Consider the following 19,621-nt stretch of genomic DNA (forward strand, 5'->3'; position numbering starts at 1 on the left):
TTGTTCCACTTTAATGAAATCGAATTGTTTGCTTCACATTTCTTCCGAGTCAAAAGTTTTGTAATCTCGTTTCCTCAACTTCCGTTTGAAAATGCAGATAGACAAGCACGCAACCGTCTACATTTAGTTAAACCGTTGGAAGTTTCGTCGTTAGGAAAAGACGCATGAAAAGAGGGTTTGTATTATGCGCCACTATCTAGGCCCGACACCGCAACCACCCTCCCTAAGGAGTCATCGAGCAAAACCGCTTATTTCACAATATGTTGAGAAGGACCTGAATTATCCCATCGTATTGGCATAATTAGATCGCTTTTATACAAGTTCCTGAAGCGATAGCACCCCATACATTTACTGTTTGATAGGACAAGTTAAATTGGAGTCCTATCGGGAGTCCGGAGCTTTTATCAAAGCCGAAGCATCTTTCACAATGAAACTGCCAGCCTACAGCAGATTTACCAATCTAGCTTAATGCGATGAGATGGAAGTGAATTTCACGGACGTTAGTTGTAATATATGATTGTGCTAATGCCAAAAAACACAACGGATCCGGGGATCCGGCGATCCGGCGATAGTTATTTCAGGACTAATGAAACGAAAACGAGAAATAAACGCACTCACGTCCATCCAAGTCAAATCTATTGAAAACACGTGCAGTTAGACTGCACTGAAATTAAAATTGTAGCTTTGGGCTGATAAATCCAATTTCAACCGCAAAACCTAACGTGGGCAGCTCTGATTTATGAAATTTTATCGCTTTGTAACGAGGATTTTTAGTTTTTATATCTAATTCATTCGATTGTGCGAAATGAAAAAGTCGGGTTTATTTGTTGACGTTTTACAAATAAAATTTCATATTGGATTTATTGATTCTGCAGTGCAGACAAAACCTTTATTTTTAAATCAAATTTGTGCGTATTATTTTAACAAACATTCTTGTTCTGGTTCTGGTCTCGGAAACTATTGCATTATTATTGTATACATTGTTTTTCTTTCAATTTTTTTTATAAGAAATAGTTTTTAGATTTTTCAAAAGTCGAAAACATTTTTTTGCGAAAATTTATGACTAAAACTATGCCAAACTTTTGACATCGATTTATGCAATTTTAGCGCTTTGTAACGAGAATTTTTAGTTTTTCTATCTAATATATTTGATTGTGCGAAATGAACAAGTCGGGTTTATTTGTTGCCGTTTTTACAAACAATAGTAGATTACATACCGAGGTGGGAAGTTCCTGATTCCTCTCGAAAGAAAAAGTTTGTCACCGAGGCGTCAGCCGAGGTGGACAATAATAATAATAATAATAATAATTGCTTTATTTACGAACAAAAAAAGTTCTTTACATTAAATACAAAAATAATTAAACGATTGTTAACAAAAATTATATAATCTTCTTTTAAATTGATGAAAAGTGATATTAAAGAAATCTATCTCACTAGATACACTATAACACCATCTCATCATATTATTTAGTGGACATGACGACGCATAATTTCTGGAGAGATAGGAACTTCTACCGAGGTTTGTATACTATTTTATTCACAATCATATTAAAAAAAATTATAAAGAAAGTGAAAAGTTCAATATTGTTAAACGTTTATTTGCTTCCAAAAACTGTTACCAAATTGATGATTGTTACCAAATGACTCATCTGGAGTGGATATATTTAACACTTTTTCACACGCGCACGCATCAAGAGAATAAGTAGTTCAATTTGGTTCACCCTCCTACCAAAGTCGCTACTGTCAATTCATGAAGTTTCAGGTTAGGAATTTTTGATTTCAATACAACTTTATTATTATAAATATCTTGAATAGTAAGATGAATAATATATTTAACTAACGAAACTTAAAACTAACAAGTTAAATTATATTAGAGGGAACACCGTTAATGTTAAATGTGAACGAAGAGTGATCATAACCTGCAACATAGTGTCAGACCTTGTTTCAGTTGTTCACTTAAAAAGTTAAACTCCTGCAGTCAAACGAGACGAGGTTGTTTCTCCTCTTAAAATGTTGACATTCTTCTCATTTTTTGTAAAATTTTCCGGAAAATGTACTACTTTTAAACGGTATAGAAGCTACAGCATCCATTTCACACCTTTTTTGAAAGCAACTTCGACGCCAAATGATAAGATAGAAATGTCAAATTCAGTAAAGCGGCCTCAAAATCAAAATCTAGTTATCTGGCATTTGGAGGTCGGGAAAAGGTCACTTCCCAGCGAGTTGGGAAGTAAATTACCGTAGTAACAGCTCACTTTCCACCTTACGAAAAGTTAGAAAATGAACAATTGTTGACTGATTGTGAATAAAATTTTAAATAGGATTTATTGATTCTACAGTGCTGCCAAAACCAATTTTTAAATCAAATGTGTGCGTATTATTACAACGAACATTCTTGTTCTGGTCCGTCTGATAACCGGCTTAAGGTTATCATGCTGCTGAGCACACTTATCGCTCAGTTGCAACAAATAGTTCTTCACTATGGTAAGTGGTTCTCCGAAATTCCGATTCCAAATTCCAATTTCCAGGAGACTTTTTCGTACTTTTGCTTTTTCCTCCTCGTCAATTTGGCCGCCCCCCGGCGCCTCTGGGAGCCCTCCGTTCTCGAAATTTCAGCCAATACAATGCAAAAATCTCCCCACGAAGCCCCCCAAGTACAAATAACTGGTTTAACAGGGACTCTCCTCCGAGACTCTTTATCTAACTTCAGCAACGCCACCGAGCTCCGAATCATCCGCAACCGACTAACAGCCATCGAACCTGGAGCACTCTGTCCGTCCCAAACTTTAAAAATCCTCGAATTAGATTTGAGTGGAAACAAAAATCCCCCAACTTTAACGAAATCCATGTTCGACAACTGCAAACTGGACGAACTGTTTTTAAAGTTTGATTACGATAATCCATCAGAAATCGATCGCAATGCGCTGGAAAACCTGGAGTTGAGCGTGTTGGCTGTTGATAGTCTTCAACTCCCGGAGTTGAACCACGACTTTTTGTTGTTGGAAAAAAGTGGATTGACCTCTTTAGTACTATCGAATATTCACGTTGGGAAAATCAACGGGAGCGCCTTCTCAGAGTTCGCGAGCCTGGAGGAGCTCGAAGTCGTGCACAACATTCACCTGGAGCGGATTCCTGTTGGAGTTTTTCGCGATCTGAAGAAGTTGAGACGACTTTCGTTGAGAGATAATGCGATTGCAGGATTGACGTGGGACGAGTTTGAAGGGTTGTCACAGCTGGAGGAGTTGGACGTTGGTGACAACAAAATTGAGAGTTTTGATGCTAGGAAGATCCGAAAGAGTTTTCCTAAGTTGAAGACGCTGAGGATGGAGCTCAACCCCATCAAATGCGAGGACGAGAGGGTGTTTTTGGAGGAGATGAAAGGGGTGGAAGTCGTTTCCAGTTTTCATGTTTTGTGTTAAGTAAAAATTGCTGTTACTAAATATTTAAGTAAAATTTTCCACCTTATTAATCAAACCAAACAAGTTCTTTGAAGGCACTTTTCATTGGACGAAAGTCCATTTCTTCTTTCGATGGTGAGAAAATCGCTCGGAATTTTCGCAAGGTGAATGAACGGGAAGCTTTTGCTAATGAGCTTAAGAAGAAACTGGGCCAGCCTATCAATATTTCGCACAGGTTCGATCTTGGATTTCAGACTCGTGGGAATATGAAAATTGAAACATTTTTATTAATTAATTGCCACACATATTTGTGCTCTAAATTGCACTCAGAAACAGCGAAAATTTGTTAATTACAGTCGAGCTTTCCCTTTAATAAAACGCGCACGTACAATATGAAATTAATTTCGCCCGAAATACTTTCACTCCCTTCATTGAACTGTGGCTTCACATTCTTGCATTCTATTTTCGAAATCGATTCGCATATTTATGCAGAGTCAATTTGTGCTGCACTCCATTGAAAAGTAGAGTAAAATTCCCACTTCAATTGAGGTTATTTTACTTTGAAATTTCTTTATCCTAATAACGTCTAGAGTAGCTTGAAATGACACAGCTCAAGATTTCATTAATATTCATACACTCCTGAGCTTAAACAACCGTTGGCTTTGCATTACAATTACCTTAATATTGCATGCACACTGTGAGGAAATTGCTTTTTGAGTTTTTATGGCGCAAAATCCGAATCGTTGGCTTTCCTGGAAACTAGAAAATCGATGCGTCTTTAAAAAATTATTACGAAAAACGCTAAAATGACAAATGCGAAGCGCACGTCGGATAAAAGGCTCACTGAAGAAAGACGTTGATTAATATACCATAAAGACCAACTTTACGGATCATTTGCCCGGAATATTTCGACAAGTACAGAAAACAGCGAGCTTTGCTTTTATGCACACGCAAATTGGATTGTGCACTTATAAATAGAAATCGATCGATGGTAAGAAAGCACCTAACGCAATAACGAGCAGGCGGGTTGGTAGTCCTGTTTGCTACAGTGACAGCTGCAGGATCGGTTTAAGCGTATTCCAGGATTTCAAAAAAACTTCTTATTCTAATGATGTCAGTCTGTTCCGGTATTTTGCTTATTTCCGAAGCAAACTTTAATTATTGCTGCTTATTTTACGCATAATCCAAAACAAATTTTTGAAGGTTCTCTCAATATCTCGGAAACTATTGGAAATATTGAGAAACCGTTTGTGCCATCGTTTTTCTCGCTTTTTTTTACATAAGAAATAGTTCTTAGATTTTCTAAAAGTCGAAAGTTGCAGTTTTTCGCGAAAATTCGTGACTAAAACTATGCCAAACTTCTGATATCGTTATCTCGCTTATTTTTTGCAGTAAATTTAAGTTATTATACATCAGTGTACGCAGAATTTTCCGCAGATTCCAAATCTGGGATTTAAATTCAGATTCAGTTTTTCTCGCGTTTCTTTAGATAATAAATCGTTCTTAGATTTTCTAAAAGTCGAAAGTTGAGGTCAAAAATTTTGAAGTTCCGGAAATTTTGTTGTTCGATATCTCGGGAACCACGACAAATAAAAAAAATATTTTCGGCCAATGTTATTCTCGCAGTTTGTTGGAGAAATTTTTATGGACCGAAGTTTGTGCCGTTTTCAATTTAACCGTTGTCTTTCGAATAGAATCGCAAATGCGAGCGGCATTTTTTCATTGTGTAACTGACATCGTCGAATAAATGCTTTTGACATGTTTTTCTCTTTGGAAAATTCTAAGCGTGTGTGTTAAATAATTCATGGCCCAGATTTTAATGTCCGTTAAATTATAAAACCAAATGTCTGGCGAATAATTTTTTGCGGTCATTATAAATCAAAGAAACCCGAAAGCTTTTAGGAGATTATATTTGATGAAAATCTCTGGAAATCGAGTTTGTATTCAAGTACCCCTTTTTGATAAAAACTGGCATAAATCGTTGGCTCACAAATTGTACCTTCTCGGGTCATTCCAGTTAGTTTTATTACGCAAAGTTAAAATTTGAATAATCTCCCCATATCAATATACACAACACACCCCGCCTATATCGTAACATATAAACAAAGCACATTTCAATCCCCAAAGCCCATTAAAGTGCTTTAGTGGTTCAAGCTCTAAGCTTTTATCCTATACACTCTAAAGCTTCATATCATCTACGCCAGACTATTACGCTCAGTCTGAACGAACCAGAGTTCTTGTAATGTTTAAATCCGGCAATCAGCGAAGGTTGTAAAGCCAGCTTTCGTTTTAACTGATGACCTCTGCTTGTTGCAAAAATGTATCGTTTCATTGATTTTCGCAAATATTCTCAAGTCGTATTTGTTTGATCGGATATGAATGCTCAGTTTGATCGTTAGCGCGAGCTTTGAAAGCGGCTTTGGCGAATAATCATGGCAAGAGCTGAATGCTTAAACATGATGTGTTTCGTGATTAGGACGTGATTGGAATAGGCGGACGGGAGATAATAATTTAGATGTTAAGCGGGGATTAGGTAAACAAGGGGTTTGGAAAAATTGAGATGGACGCCTTAGGACCCCAGAAATTTGCCTCTTAAGCCACTTGATAACTAATTTATTGTTTACTTTATTACATCAACTTAATTTCTTTTATTTTCCATCGAACCCAATTGCAAGTCTTCACTCTCGGCCAATTCGCTAAAAATAATTTCTAAATTCGTGTATTTTTGTTGAATTAACAGTACACTACCTTCTCAATTCTTCAATGATGGCAATTATGCGTTGAACACCTCCAAAAAAGGTTTGGATTCCGGAAGATACTTCTTTTATGCCAGTTTCAATAGCACTAACTCTGTCGACAATGCTGGCTGAATCCACAGACAGAAGATAAAGGCAGGAAAAGAACAGCACGAGCTTCATTTTGAGTGTTTTAAAGTCTCTTTTTCAGGACGAGTGACTTTGAGCTCATTTCATTTAATCTTATCTGAAGGAGTTAAAAATGACGTTAAACGCTATTTATTACAAAAAACGCAAATGTCGTCATAAAATTATTACAATTTTGGCCTTGCGCTGTATTTTTACCATAAAATTACTTTTTATGTTTAAATCTACTTAATGGTAACAACATTTTTGCTACTTATTTTCAATGACACAAAGCGGTACGAAAAACTCTATTTTATTTCACACAATTTCATTACAATTTTAACTCGAATTGAGCCGCAGGTAATGTCCCATTAATCGATCAACAAACTGCCGTTGTAAGGGCTGCAAAAACCATTTTTACCCCTCTCAAACCTCCTCAAATAATTACCTCAACGACATGGTTTCGTCCGAGCTACAAAAATTACTCACATCTTTAAATACGTACAAAAAACTTAATTTACCTGTTGGAGGCGCTCCCTTCTGCCGGTCTGTAAAAATCGCAATTAAATCAAGTTTAAAAAAAATTAAATTACCTCGTCGTCACTTCTATCTTCCACGAGCTGAAATGGAAAAAAACAGTTTTGTTTATTGTTTTACTGTCTTACCTCGTCGTTATTTGCTCCATGGGGCTACAAAATACAAATTAAAATGTTTTTTTTTGGTTTGAGGGCTCACCTCACTGCTGTATCGTTGAAGGGGCTGCTGTAAAAAATTCGTAATCACAGCGTTTTAAAAGGGTGCGAAATAGTTACCTTGCCTTGGTTACAAACATCTGTACAATGCCTTGGATTCCTGTAATAATTTGATCTATACCGGAAACAATACTAACGATGTTGTGCTCAACAGCAATTAGTTTTGCCAAAGTCTGGGGGCGGGGTTCCCCCAGGTTAAAAGTGGCGAGGAGTAGTAGAGCTGTCGCGAACTTCATTTTGTTTTCGTGGAGATTTGGACACTTTTTTTGTGGTTTTATACCGTATGTTAATGAAGGAGATAAGGAATTTATGTTGACTTTTGCCTTGAGCTTGTCAGTGCGAAAATTCTAGATTCCTACTTTCGGAACTTTAGGGGCATTAATTAACGTCCTGTGGGGAGTTTTATATTTCATTTCACGCGTCTTGTTACCACAAACAACACGCAATTACCGATGCGACCTTTCCAGGACAAAAAAATTATCACAACTCGAGTTAATTTGATTGAACTTGAAAGAAAACTACAATTTCCATTACTTTAATTTCGTTCTGTTCTGAGATAAGCCCGACTTGGATACTTGCAAAAGTTTCTGTTTTTCGAATCTCAATCGTATTTCCGTCGGATGATATTATTTAGTTTTATTCCCTCGTCCTGAAAAATTGATAGTTGCTCTGATATTACAACGTTTGCGAAATAAATTCTGCAATGATCACATTGAAACCACTGAAATTTGATATCCACTATTGGAGTTAAATAAAGTTCAAAGCACAACATTTAATCGGAAAGGATCAATAGTCTTTTAGAAATAACAGACTTTGATGGCTTCTCAAATAGAGAAAAGTTTTATATTTCCGAGAGACTACATTAGTTTTGTCTCGTTGGCACCGCGAATAAAGTAAAGTTGTGAGGATATATGACCCTTTTAAATTCTTATTTAATACATGTTATAACTGAAATAGCCGAGCGGATTTATGACAACCTTTATAAGAAGCTGTAAAAACGAACGCGCCGAAAATTTTGTCAGATCGGTTAGTTGCTACTGTGATCAATAGTTTACCTTTTCCACATATTCAACCAAGTTTCTAACAAACTTTGTTGATACTTGTTGAACTTTATTCATATATTAGCTTCTCTGGATCCATAATTTGCTTTTATTACCACAACATCTGCCACACCTGACTGACAAATTATGAATAATAATGAGACGGTATTTCACCGAAGAAACAAATTAACAACGACGGATTTGCTTTTATTACGCCATTTTCTTAACACCGCCAAAGGCCAGTTTTATTAGAAAAACGGAAGAAACGAGAACAAAGCGTTTCAAGAGGGTGATGAGAATTTCACGTCAGCTTTATTTGTTTCTAATGAGACGCCCGAGTCGAAAGTCAATGGAAAAACCGCCATAACTAATCCGAAAGGACCTAAAAAACGTACAATAGGCCGGTCAAAATAGACATAAAAATTGTGATCAAATCACAAAACCTCACTGAGCTAAATTTTGGTAGAGATCTTGGGTAAACTAGTAGAAATAAAGTGCCAAAAGTCCTCATATATTCCATGTGTGCGAAAAAAGTTATTTCCGGTGAAAAGTCAAAATTTTTGTTTTTTTGGATTCTTTTCAAAAATCCATGAAAATGGTGTCGCTCAAAAAGTAAAATTTTCTAAAATTTGTGTTTTTTGCTCTACAAGGTTGCAATTTGGTAGAGTCAATAAACGACTTATAAGTAGTAACTTCCCTAAATTTTATTGCTTTTGCATCAAAATTACAAAAATTACAAATTTTTATCGAAAATGTAAACTACCAAAACTTAGCTTTGTCGGAATTTTTGTTATTTGAAATGTTTATTTTAACCGGACTACAAGTAAAAACTGAAAGTCGGATCCTGTCAATAACGGCAAAGTCAAATTCCGTGTTCTCCACTATTCATCACTCAGCACTTGGCCCCCGAACTATCTCCTTGATTGAAAAGCTTTTTAGCATGCACCTGGAGGAAGCAATAATGACTTAATGTACCCCCCAGTATTTGCCGAGTCGCCGCCCCCACTTTACCCAAATGTTGCGTATTCCACCCTCGTGCCGTTAAGAAGATGCGAATGTAGTAACACAAAAAGTAGTCGTTTCAGCCCTGAATAACAATTAATTGACAATTGCCCGAAATAACAGCATTTAAAAAACGACTTTATCTCCCGACGTGTCAACAGAATTCAGAGCGCATGTGTCCTTTCCACTCTTTCTCCATCCTTCGCTCAGTGCGCGGTTAAGCTCAACTCGGAACGGTCACCAAAGCTCAAAAGCAAAAGCTCACGTGAAGTGTCGACTTTTAATGAGCTTGTCAAGAAACTCCGTAATTTGCACGGATCGTAATTAAGCTGAGTAAGTTCTTTTCGTTGTTTAAATTGCTAATTTCGGGGGAAATTCGGACAATGACCCACCTGTTATTGAAAACTTTCGGTATAAACAGACCCGAATTTACATTTCGTATTGAGTTTCCCGACCTTGTTGATGTAGCGACGAAGGTTGAAATTCTGTTATTATATTTGCTCTGTAAAGTGCGGACTCGAATCGGTAATGATGGAAGTGGTTTGCGACAAGATAAATCTGCTTTTAGTTGCGAATTGCTGTATCATTTCGAATAATTGCCGCGGTGACAATCGGCACAGGTGCTCTGAATTCGGGGCACGTTTTCGCAATTTTCTACAAAGAACAGGTAAAATTTCCAACGAAAACAACGTAATTTGCAGCAACTGATGTGTAATTCGCAGTTGGAAAGTTGCGAAATTAATTAATTAGGAATCTGATGTGAGATTTAACAATGAACTTGTACGTCGTAAAACAATACAAGTGGAATAATCTCGTACGACGTAACCTCCACTATTCATCTGAAAGCTTTCAGGACACTTGTAGTTGGAAATAAAAGAAAATTCAAGCAATTGAAGTAATGGGCATCAACATTGTAGTTTTATTTTCGAGCTCTCCGGTTCTAAAATGTTCTCACAGTTTCGCACTCGATTTTTTCTATTTATGGAGGTGTTTCAAGATTTTCTTCGTGTGAGCTTCATTTCAATTTCGCGGAGCTTTAAGCGCTAAAATATTAATAAAATCAATGCATATTTAAACGCTATCGATGAATATTTATAAATCATGCACTAACTTGGGAAATCTCGGTCTATGTAATATTAATAAGCTCGGCGTGGAACTTTTGGCACTTTTTAATTATCAAATCTTTTCCTTTGAAAATCCGCAAAGCCCAATGAATTTGCCTACATAAAGCCTCCTATGTGCAATTTATTTGCTTTTTACGTTTGATCTCCGCACCATTAATTGGAATTTCTTTAAAAGCCACGATAATTAATTTCTAGCAGCGCCCGCCCCCGAGCAACGTATCTAAAACAACGCTAAAATCACTCTGAACTGTAATCCAAAAGTGGAAGAACAACGAATTTCGCCGACGTCTCATTAATTCCATTGAGTTTGATGCCGACTGAATAAATAAATAGACAGAAATTACATTTTTATCTGGATTCAATTTCAACAATAGAAGTAAGTCTCGTTAAATTTTAAACGGAGGAATTGAAAGTTGGTCTTTTGCCGGCTTGAATTCGAAATGCTATTAATAATATAAGCGCGCAACTATAAAAAGATCGTCATTTTCGTGGAAATGCACTTGTGACGTGGATAGTCAATGGTTTTCATTGATTTTCCAGTCAAGCGCAACAAAGCAGTTCTACGACTTATCAGCACGAGCGATTTGTATTTGCATTAATGAGTAAACAACCGTAAATCGCGCGAATTCTTATTTTAAATTTCGCAAACAAATCATGACGCACTCCTTCAATTAACCGATTCGTGGCACTTTACTCAATTTACCTGTTCGCCTTGACAACTCAGCATTTTACGATTTCTTTCAGAATCATCGCGATCATCATGCAGACACCATCAAAATAAGTCAAGGATGGTGTTCCTTCAGTGTTTTATCCTGACCGTATTAGTGTCTTTCATAAACTGTTGTGACTTGGAACACTTCTTTAGTGAAAAGCAAGTGAGCGTCGAAGAGAGCGCCTCGACGTCGCAGATCGTTTTTAGGGGATTCACGATCACTCCGGAGGCGACGCCGAATGATGCACGAGGCGTCTTCACGGCCTACTTTGAACTAACAAACACTTATAAAGGCGCCGAGACGCTGGAGACTTGGGGCGCCGATAGTAACAGGTATTTTTCGCGCTTCTTGAGCGTTGATTTGCGATGCATTGTTGCGCTAATTAAGAGACTGTCATTAGCTTTGAGCACTGCTGTTAGTTTATAATATTCGGGCTGGGCGATCGATAAATATGCAAGAACGGGATTTGGGGATGCTATGAGCGTTTGATGCGATTTTGAGAAAGGAATCGATTTTCTTCTACAAAGAGACGGATTTCAAGATGAACAAATAATACAGAAGATGGCTTCAAGCTTTCAGATATTTCATTTTGCTTTTAGTTGTTACAACAAAGAAGATTGCGGCTGTTTTTTGCCAAGTTAAGAAATTAACATTTTTGAACAGGCCGATTTTAATGGTAGATTCTAGCGAATTCCTACATGAGTCCGTAAAACAGTAAAAGCCGCCGATTCATCAACCAGCCAACATTATTATTAAAAAAGAACACCGTCATAACTCACCTTCCTCCACTAAATTGCTGTATCGTGAAACCAATAAATCACAAGTTTTTATTGCTGGAGGTGTTAACGACAGAGGCAAGTCCTCACCGATAACAAAATTTAACATTAACAGGCTTAATTTCCACCATGTGATAACTCCATCAATTTATATCAAAGCTCGTGCGAACAAATCCCTTAGTGATTTCCATTTTGCGCGAATTTTACGAGTTTCATAATGAACTAATACAGTGGGAGCACAATAGTGGAAATGTATTAAATTTAATTAAACGGGTTTCTGGCTGGATTTTGTAGTTTTTCCGGCGGGATTATCTTAAGCATTCACCGAGTCAATATTGTAATTGGGCGAGCCTTGGCTATTTGTTTTGAAGCCACAAACCCAATCAATCATCGCCAACATGTGTCGTTCGTCGTGACAATATTGGCGCTGCTGCTGCTGTTAAAAAGACATTGTAAGGGAGTACAATGCAAATTCACATCTTTTTTAATTCCAGCTATGTATCCGAAGCTTTTGTTGTTTATAATTAATGAATGAATGACTGTTGTTCATTTATGATTGACACTCTATTCAGCATATTCGATTGAAATAGGCGGACTGGTTTCAAATAAAATTATCGTTTTAACCCATATATGTAGGACAGCCAGTTTACAATTTTTTTAAGTATACTTAAGAATTGTTTTTCTGTACGTTTAAGTTTTTACCATAAACTACACTCTTTTGACTTTCCATTAACATTTTTTTAAAGCAAATGGTTGTTTCACTTTTGAGCAAAAAAAAAATTAAAAATTCGGTTTTCAGTGTTTTTGTCACTTCACCGTATTTAATTTTTTTGCTGTAAAATGATCAACTGAATATGCAGAGTGAGTCAAGCTTGCGTAGTCTTTCTGTGACGCATTTATAAATAACCTGTGGCAGTATGTCGCAGTAAAGAATGAAGTTTGTTGAATCAACAAGGCTGGTCAAGTTGATAGTTTTTCAGTTGTTTAATTGTAAATAATTCAGACAGTTTTCAAAAAAATAAATTCGTTCAAATAAAGACTTTCTTTATCCCTTTAAACCATTGATAAATATAAATCTAAATTCATTACACTAACAATTTACAGGGGGTTCCATTTGAAAAAAATCAAGTTCTGGTCATTTGTAAATCCTGAAAAGTAAAATCTTCTGTTGTTTACATTTAAGCATAAAATTATTCTCTGGTCAAATCAAGAGAAAAAGCATAGTTTAGTTGTTGAACGTGTCAAGTTTTATCTTCATATCTCGAAAGGTAATGGTGCTGTAAATTTTTAAGTCACACTGCAACTTTAAGAATTTTCGGAAAAAAATTAACAACTTGACACCGGCGCCATCAAAAATTTAAAACCTGATAGTTTTGAATAGTTTAATAAAAAACTCATCAAAATCTTAAAATAAAAGTGTTAAGTTGCATTTAAAGAAAAAAGTTGAAAATGGTGCACTTCTAACAACTGAAATTAACTTATAGATATGCATTTTATTCAGATGTATACATTCACTTTTTCAAAAATATAAAACAGTTATTTATAGAAGCGTCACAGAAGGACTGCCAAGCTTGTCTCGCCCTGAATAGGACAGCTTAGAAAAAATAGAAGACAAACATGTAAAATTTATGAAAAAACAATTATTATTTTGGGCGTTAATGGGTTAATAACCGCCCGTTTCCATTTTTTAGACGACTGAATGTCACATTCCTGACACGACCATCAGGAGACTGCTCTGAAGGCGGCGATGTCCCTCGGGAATACATCATATTTTGTAATCTCGAGAATGACGAACTGCGAGCGACATCAGTGGCCAAATGGGACGAAAGCGCTGATCAAAGAGTGTGGGCAGCTTTGGGTGAGTCTCATCTTTTTATATAATCGATTCTTCACTTGCCATCTAAAGATCTAAATCGGCGTTCGACGTGCGTGGAATTTCTGTTACTCTAGAGGGAGCAATGCGATAAGGGAAGAATAAAAGCGTGTTACATAAACAGATGAGATGACAGTTGGTTTATTTCCGGTTGGTTATATAAACTGCAGCTTGTCATGGGGGCATATCCTGCTGACCTATTGTTTCGATGGAAATTCGAGTAAATCCTCGTTTAGTTGGATATTTGAATAGTTTGGGAATTGCGTTGTTGAAAATCGGAGGGGATTTTTATGCGCGAGCACCGGAAACGCCGCTTTAATTAAGTTTCTTATTGCAATTTAAGCGGATCTTGAACTATCCTTTACGACACACTTAATATTCTTTGAGCGCAATCTTCTAAATCAACTTTAATATGTTTATTGTCGTCTACTTTCTAATCTTCTTTTTCCGCCTTTAATCAAAAACAACACGTGAAACGAAACTCGTCGAATTCGTCGTAAACAAGAGATTCAAAGAAAAAGAGCTTAATGAGCTTTGTGCCGGAAAATCTCCACGCTCCAATACAAGATAATTGCACATAAGGAATTACAGGATTTCCTCGTTTTCCATATTTACGGTTCGCCGGTGTTTAAAACGTCTCCCGAATTTTATTGGGAATATTTTTTATTGCTGCTGTGGGATTTCCATTTATTGCGATCGATTGCAGCTTGTTTGTGTGCTTTGCAAGTCTGAATAAACAGTACTGAAAGATTTTGTTGATTTAGAACTGAAGGTGGAATATTGCGATTTTCCCAGCGACGGGTAATTAAAAGTGAAATCTATTTCCCGAGCGCCCCTTTGTTTTCCTAGACAAAAGATCAACGGAGAGCTTTTTACTGTCGGCGAGGGAAACCACACTCAAAGTGTCACTCTCTGCCACCGATCCCCTGAAATTTGACAGGCCATCCTGAAAAAAATCAGGGAGGAATGCTCTCTTATGAAAGGCAGATTTATTGTGGCAGCTAAAACGTGGAAGGTTGTCTTTATGTTTCGTATCAACCGCGCTCTAATGGCAATTTTCTCTGACCTATTTTGGTATCTTCCGTTTAATTCGGGAAGAAACAGGAAATGGAACAAGTTGAGGAATTATACAACGCTGAATCTGAATTAATTGTGCGCCATGTTGGCATCTCGTGATTGATTATTTTAAATTAAGAGATTTGTTAAATTATGTCGCAACCAAAATGTGCGTAGGTGTGCAATTAAAAAAATGAACTAATCTCTTCTTTGCTCGTAAATTTCGTTTTCACTGAGGTAGCAAGCACCCTCAGCTGCTTAACGAAATTATTTACGAGCTTTTAAACAGCTCCGGTGTTGTTTTACCCGTTTTTTAATCATCATTTTCATATAAATTCGCGTTCTGATTCGTCGAATGAAAGAATCGAAAAATGTCGCGGCAGTGTCCCAATTACCCGCCTCCAGACCGCCTTTTCGATGCTTTATGTCCTCGTAAAATACATTGTTGTGTCGAGAGAGTTAAGCAAATTTCATTAAGGACGAGATTGAACAATACTAAATTAACGCAAAATAATTAAATGAGTTTATCGCTTTTGTTTGTGTTTTCGTGTTTTGTATTTTAAGGAAACTTGGTTGTGTTAATTATCCGGACAATAAAGAGGGCGGATCGGGAAATTAAAAAATTTATAGCCTCTATTCACCGAAATTTTAGTTTTGCGCCCGGCGCATCCACCAATGTTGCTAAATGGAGAGGTCATCGCACCGCTGTTATCTCTAATCATTAATTTCGTATTGAATCTCTTTGTTTGATGTTAAACTGCTGTGAAACGGAGTATTGTTTTGACAGATCGATTTCCAGCTTTTCTTTGGTTCGGCTCGGTTTCAAATCAATTTTCACAAGGCTTTGTTAGGTGAAACTTGAAATTTTATTTCAGGGCGTTTTCATTAAAAAAAATCGTTCCACTTCTGCGAGTCGCACCAAAATTTCTACCTCTGAAATTGGAATTCGTCTCAACTTACTAATAAGACAGCATTGACGCCGTAAAGATCCTCCGAAGGATGAAATTATTTAATTCAAGACGTCTCTTTCAGACTTTGTTTAAATTACGTTGTTTCAGGATTGTAATTAATTTGTGAAATAGTTGAAAAGTAACCGGAATAATTTCTCCAGCACCCCAAGAATCTCTCATTTGTATCCCGAGTAATCTGGGAGAGGGTATTGTACGTTCATTAATCCCATTTCCGGTTGACTTCCAGGTTGGAGCTCTTGGAGTGACTGGTCTGCATGCAGTGTGAGCTGCTCTTCCGGGATACAACAGCGCACCCGGTTCTGCCTCCTCACCAACTGTCCCGGTTTCAACGTGGAACAGCGACACTGTAATCTATTTGGGTATGCTGTGTATTATATTAGGGCTTAATTATGTCTAAACTCGGCTTTGTGCATCGACTTGGATTTGCTTCGAGGACAATGGAGCGAAAAATTATGCTTCTGAGGAAATAGACTTGATAATCTGAAAGAATTTACATCTGCGCCTTTCTATAACTTGTAATTACAACCAGTTTGCTCTTCGGATTTACTAGCGCTAACCGTTTGGCTTAACTTGTTTGCTGTGACAAAAAATTACGCGCCCGAAAGAGTCCGGAGCTTTTTCCACGGGTCTACTGGGTTTAGGGCGACGTTAAGTAGATAATAAATTGGACTGTTTCGTAATAAAAATGGGGATTTGTGTAGTACAAATGGCCCCCGTCGGATGCTTCAATTCCAGCCACCACAATTCGTTGCTTTTCTCATTAAGAGGTGCAGAGAAACTAATTAAAGTTCTTGAGTGCATTTTTGTAATCAAGAGAGGGGTTTGTGTAATTGGGGCTTTTTGCAGTTGCGACATAACAGTGAACCCTTTGGCGCTGGAAGAGTCTCGTTTCTTTCATCCGTCGAAAGATCGTTGGCAGACGGTGCCAAACAGACCGACAGCTTGGCGTCTCAAGCCCAATTCTTATATATGGGTGCCATCGATGCAACTGTTTCCCGACGCCAAGATGCGACCTTTTCCCAGAGAGTTCGCTCTATTCGTCACTTTGAGAGTCCAGAATGTAAGTAGACAAAAAGATGATGTTCGGGTGAAAAACGATTTATCTTCATTGGATTTTATGTTGCCCTTTTCATCTTAGTCTATTCTATTATCACTGATAAAGGAACTCTACACATGCGGGCCGTTTTTGCGATATTGTCCTTCCTCTTGTTCTTAGAGACTCATCAATCATACCGGCAGCGGCGTCGTTTTTCTACTTTTATTCTATTATTCTTCGGAGCGGTGTAACGACAGCACTTGATGTATATCTGAAATTTTATATTCCTTTCTAGCAAAGCACAATGGGGACGATTTTCAGCTTGCGCTCTCGCCGCCGCCAGGACACCTATCTATCCCTGGAAATCGCCGGGATTGATTTGAAGCTAATTCATGCGGCGTCCAACGGCACCGACGTCGTCAGGATACCGTGCCAGTTGGGCGACGGACTTTGGCACCAGATCGCAATAAAGTAACTAAACCGCATTAAAGTCACCAGAATTTCTACCGAATCAATTCCAGTATTCGAGATGACAGTGTCGTCGATAGTTACGTGGATTGCGAATGGTCTAGAACTGACATTTTGAGGTCTCACACTCTCGACATCCCCGACGATTCCGACCTGATCATCGGTTATCTGTTTACGGTAATTAACGTTATCCCCCGAGCTTAACGTTATATCCCTCTGAATTGGGGTGTGCTTATGGAATTAAATGGACTGGTAGCTCCAAGAGAATGTTGCGGAAAATCAATTGATGAGTGTGACCACTTTTCTTTTGTTGCAATAATTTTCTGCTAGATTTTAGTAGTGATAGCCGCAGTAGTAGTTCGGTCAAAATAAACATAAAAATAGTGATCAAATAGCGAAAACGTGAACAGAGCTGAATTTTGCTGTCAAAAATCGTTTTTTTTTCCAATTAAAACACTTAAAAGTACTGTCTCAAGAAGCAAGAAACCCTAAGGAAAACATAACCATTTGAAATATCTTGATGAAATTTTCATCATTTCAATTTCATGCTAAAATAAAGCTTTTCTGCAAATTTCATTAAAATCTGCTTACTGCTTCTAGGTACTGCATTTTTTATAAAGAAGCATGGTGAAAATGTCAAAAAAAAAATGTGTCGCTCAAAAAATACAATTTTCCAAAATTTGTGTCTTTTGCTCTTCAAGCTTGCAATTTGATAGAGTTAATAAACGACTTATAAATAGTGGTTTTTTAAAATTTTATTGCTTTAGCACCAAAATTGCCAAAATTACGAATTTTTATCGAAAATGTCGAAAAAATTTTTGTCGCTCTAAAAATAAAAATTTCAAAAATTTGTGTTTTTGACTGCGATCTTGCAATTTAGTAGAGTTAATAAACGACTTATAAGTAGTAACTTCTCCAAGTTTTATTGGTTTAGCACCAAAATTGCCAAAATTACGAATTTTTATCGCAAATGTTCAAAAATATTTTGTCGCTCTAAAAATAAAATTTTTTAAAATTTGTGTCTTTTGCTCTACAAGCTTCCAATTTGGTAGAGTTAATAAACGACTTATTAATTTCTTTAATTTTCATTGCATTAGCACTAAAATTACAAAAATTACGAATTTTTATCGAAAATGAAAAAAACATTTTGTCGCTCTAAAAATAAAATTTTCGAAAATTTGTGTTTTTTGCTGTACAAGCTTGCAGTTTGGTAGAGTTAATAAACGACTTATAAGTAGTAACTTTGCCAAATTTCATTGCGTTGGCACCAAAATAAAAATTAATTTTTATCGAAAATGTCGAAAAAAAAATTCTCGCTCTAGAAATAAAATTTTCTAAAATTTGTGTTTTGTGCTCTAAAAGCTTACAATTTAGCAGAGTTAATAAACGACTTATAAGTAGTAACTTTGCCAAAATTCATTGCTTTGGCACCAAAATTACGAATTTTTATGGAAAATGTCGAAAAAAAATTCTCGCTCTAAAAATAAAAATTTCTAAAATTCGAAAATTTGGTCTTTTGACATTAAATATTTTTTTAGCACACATGGGATTTTTAGGGACTTTTAGCACTTTATTTCTACAGGCGTATCCAAGGTTTCTACCAAAATGCAGCTCTGTCGGAATTTTTGTTATTTGAAAATGTCTATTTTGACCGGACTAAGGCGTCTGTTGAGAGAAACTGCCAGACGCTTTCCCATTAGAGGAAAATATTTCTATAATGGATGTGCGTCGCAGTCAATTTCCATATGAATGCATGAAACGGCTCCACTGTTCCGGCGAAAAACACGGAATTGATTGTTTGTGTTTATACGAACCTCGAATTTTTAATGAATTATTAGTGAAACAACCCCCCAAGATTTTGGCTCATTTGCACAATTAACCCCTTTCGCGCCCGCCGCCTTAATAGCTTGTTTTTCTGTGACATTTCAGGGCGATTTAGAGCAGCTATCAATAGTTCCTGATCCGAGACTTGTCAGTTTGCAATGTTCCTCTCTTCGAACTCCGATTATCGATCCCAGCGTGAAAGACGTCAACCACGAAATATCCACAACACAGAAAAGCATAAAACTCTCGAAAAAGAAACGCTTCAAAGAAGCCAACAGAATCAAACAATAATCTGTCTTTACCAGTGATAAAATAATCAAAAAAGTGTGTAAAAATTAATTTAAACTTAGTACAATCAAACGCATCTTTGTATGAATGTTTCATGTTTCTTCATTCATTTTGTTTCGAATTCAAGATTGTTGTACCTGCATGACAATAGGCACTTGTTACAAAACAACACATCATTTTATCGTAGATCGTTTTGTTTATAGACACGGACAATAAATCTGGAAACCGACTTTTTGTCTCTGGATAGAGAAATTTATATTGTGTGTTAACTGTATAAACTCAAATATTTTTCGTTACCTGCTTTCAACTGTAATTACTGTAACATCGTAGTCATTATTTAAATGTTTTTAAATAAATTTTATTCGAGGGAAATACCTTTTTTTCCATTCCACACGCTTTTACAATTCAAATTAAAATAAATTTGCTTTATCGGGTGCGT

At 36.6% G+C, this 19,621-nt stretch overlaps 3 protein-coding genes across 3 annotated transcripts; 2 read left to right on the top strand and 1 right to left on the bottom strand.

Annotated features, from left to right (window-relative positions):
* The first annotated feature begins 2,394 nt into the window (after positions 1–2,394).
* Positions 2,395–3,789, top strand: LOC148175749 (podocan-like). The gene is made up of 3 exons (XM_088034989.1): positions 2,395–2,484; positions 2,529–3,414; positions 3,471–3,789. Exons 1-3 carry the CDS (start codon positions 2,482–2,484, stop codon positions 3,746–3,748), a joined length of 1,167 nt encoding a protein of 388 aa, XP_087891115.1. The 5' UTR covers positions 2,395–2,481; the 3' UTR covers positions 3,749–3,789.
* A 2,763-nt stretch (positions 3,790–6,552) lies between these two features.
* Positions 6,553–7,252, bottom strand: LOC148175750 (uncharacterized). The gene is made up of 7 exons (XM_088034622.1): positions 7,072–7,252; positions 6,995–7,021; positions 6,925–6,948; positions 6,853–6,879; positions 6,781–6,807; positions 6,708–6,731; positions 6,553–6,661 (listed from the first exon to the last, which is right to left on the bottom strand). The coding sequence occupies exons 1-7, from the start codon at positions 7,245–7,247 to the stop codon at positions 6,631–6,633; spliced, it is 336 nt and encodes a 111-aa protein (XP_087890748.1). The 5' UTR covers positions 7,248–7,252; the 3' UTR covers positions 6,553–6,630.
* Positions 7,253–9,245: 1,993 nt separating this feature from the next.
* LOC148175751 (uncharacterized) lies at positions 9,246–19,550 on the top strand. The gene is made up of 8 exons (XM_088034445.1): positions 9,246–9,386; positions 10,922–11,222; positions 13,358–13,524; positions 15,793–15,925; positions 16,413–16,626; positions 16,898–17,073; positions 17,124–17,247; positions 19,000–19,550. Exons 2-8 carry the CDS (start codon positions 10,966–10,968, stop codon positions 19,183–19,185), a joined length of 1,257 nt encoding a protein of 418 aa, XP_087890571.1. The 5' UTR covers positions 9,246–9,386; positions 10,922–10,965; the 3' UTR covers positions 19,186–19,550.
* Positions 19,551–19,621: the final 71 nt, after the last annotated feature.

Source organism: Gnatocerus cornutus, chromosome 4 (assembly GCF_029298725.1).
Source record: "Gnatocerus cornutus isolate USDA-ARS CGAHR chromosome 4, icGnaCorn1.1, whole genome shotgun sequence".
NCBI classification, from domain to species: domain Eukaryota; kingdom Metazoa; phylum Arthropoda; class Insecta; order Coleoptera; family Tenebrionidae; genus Gnatocerus; species Gnatocerus cornutus.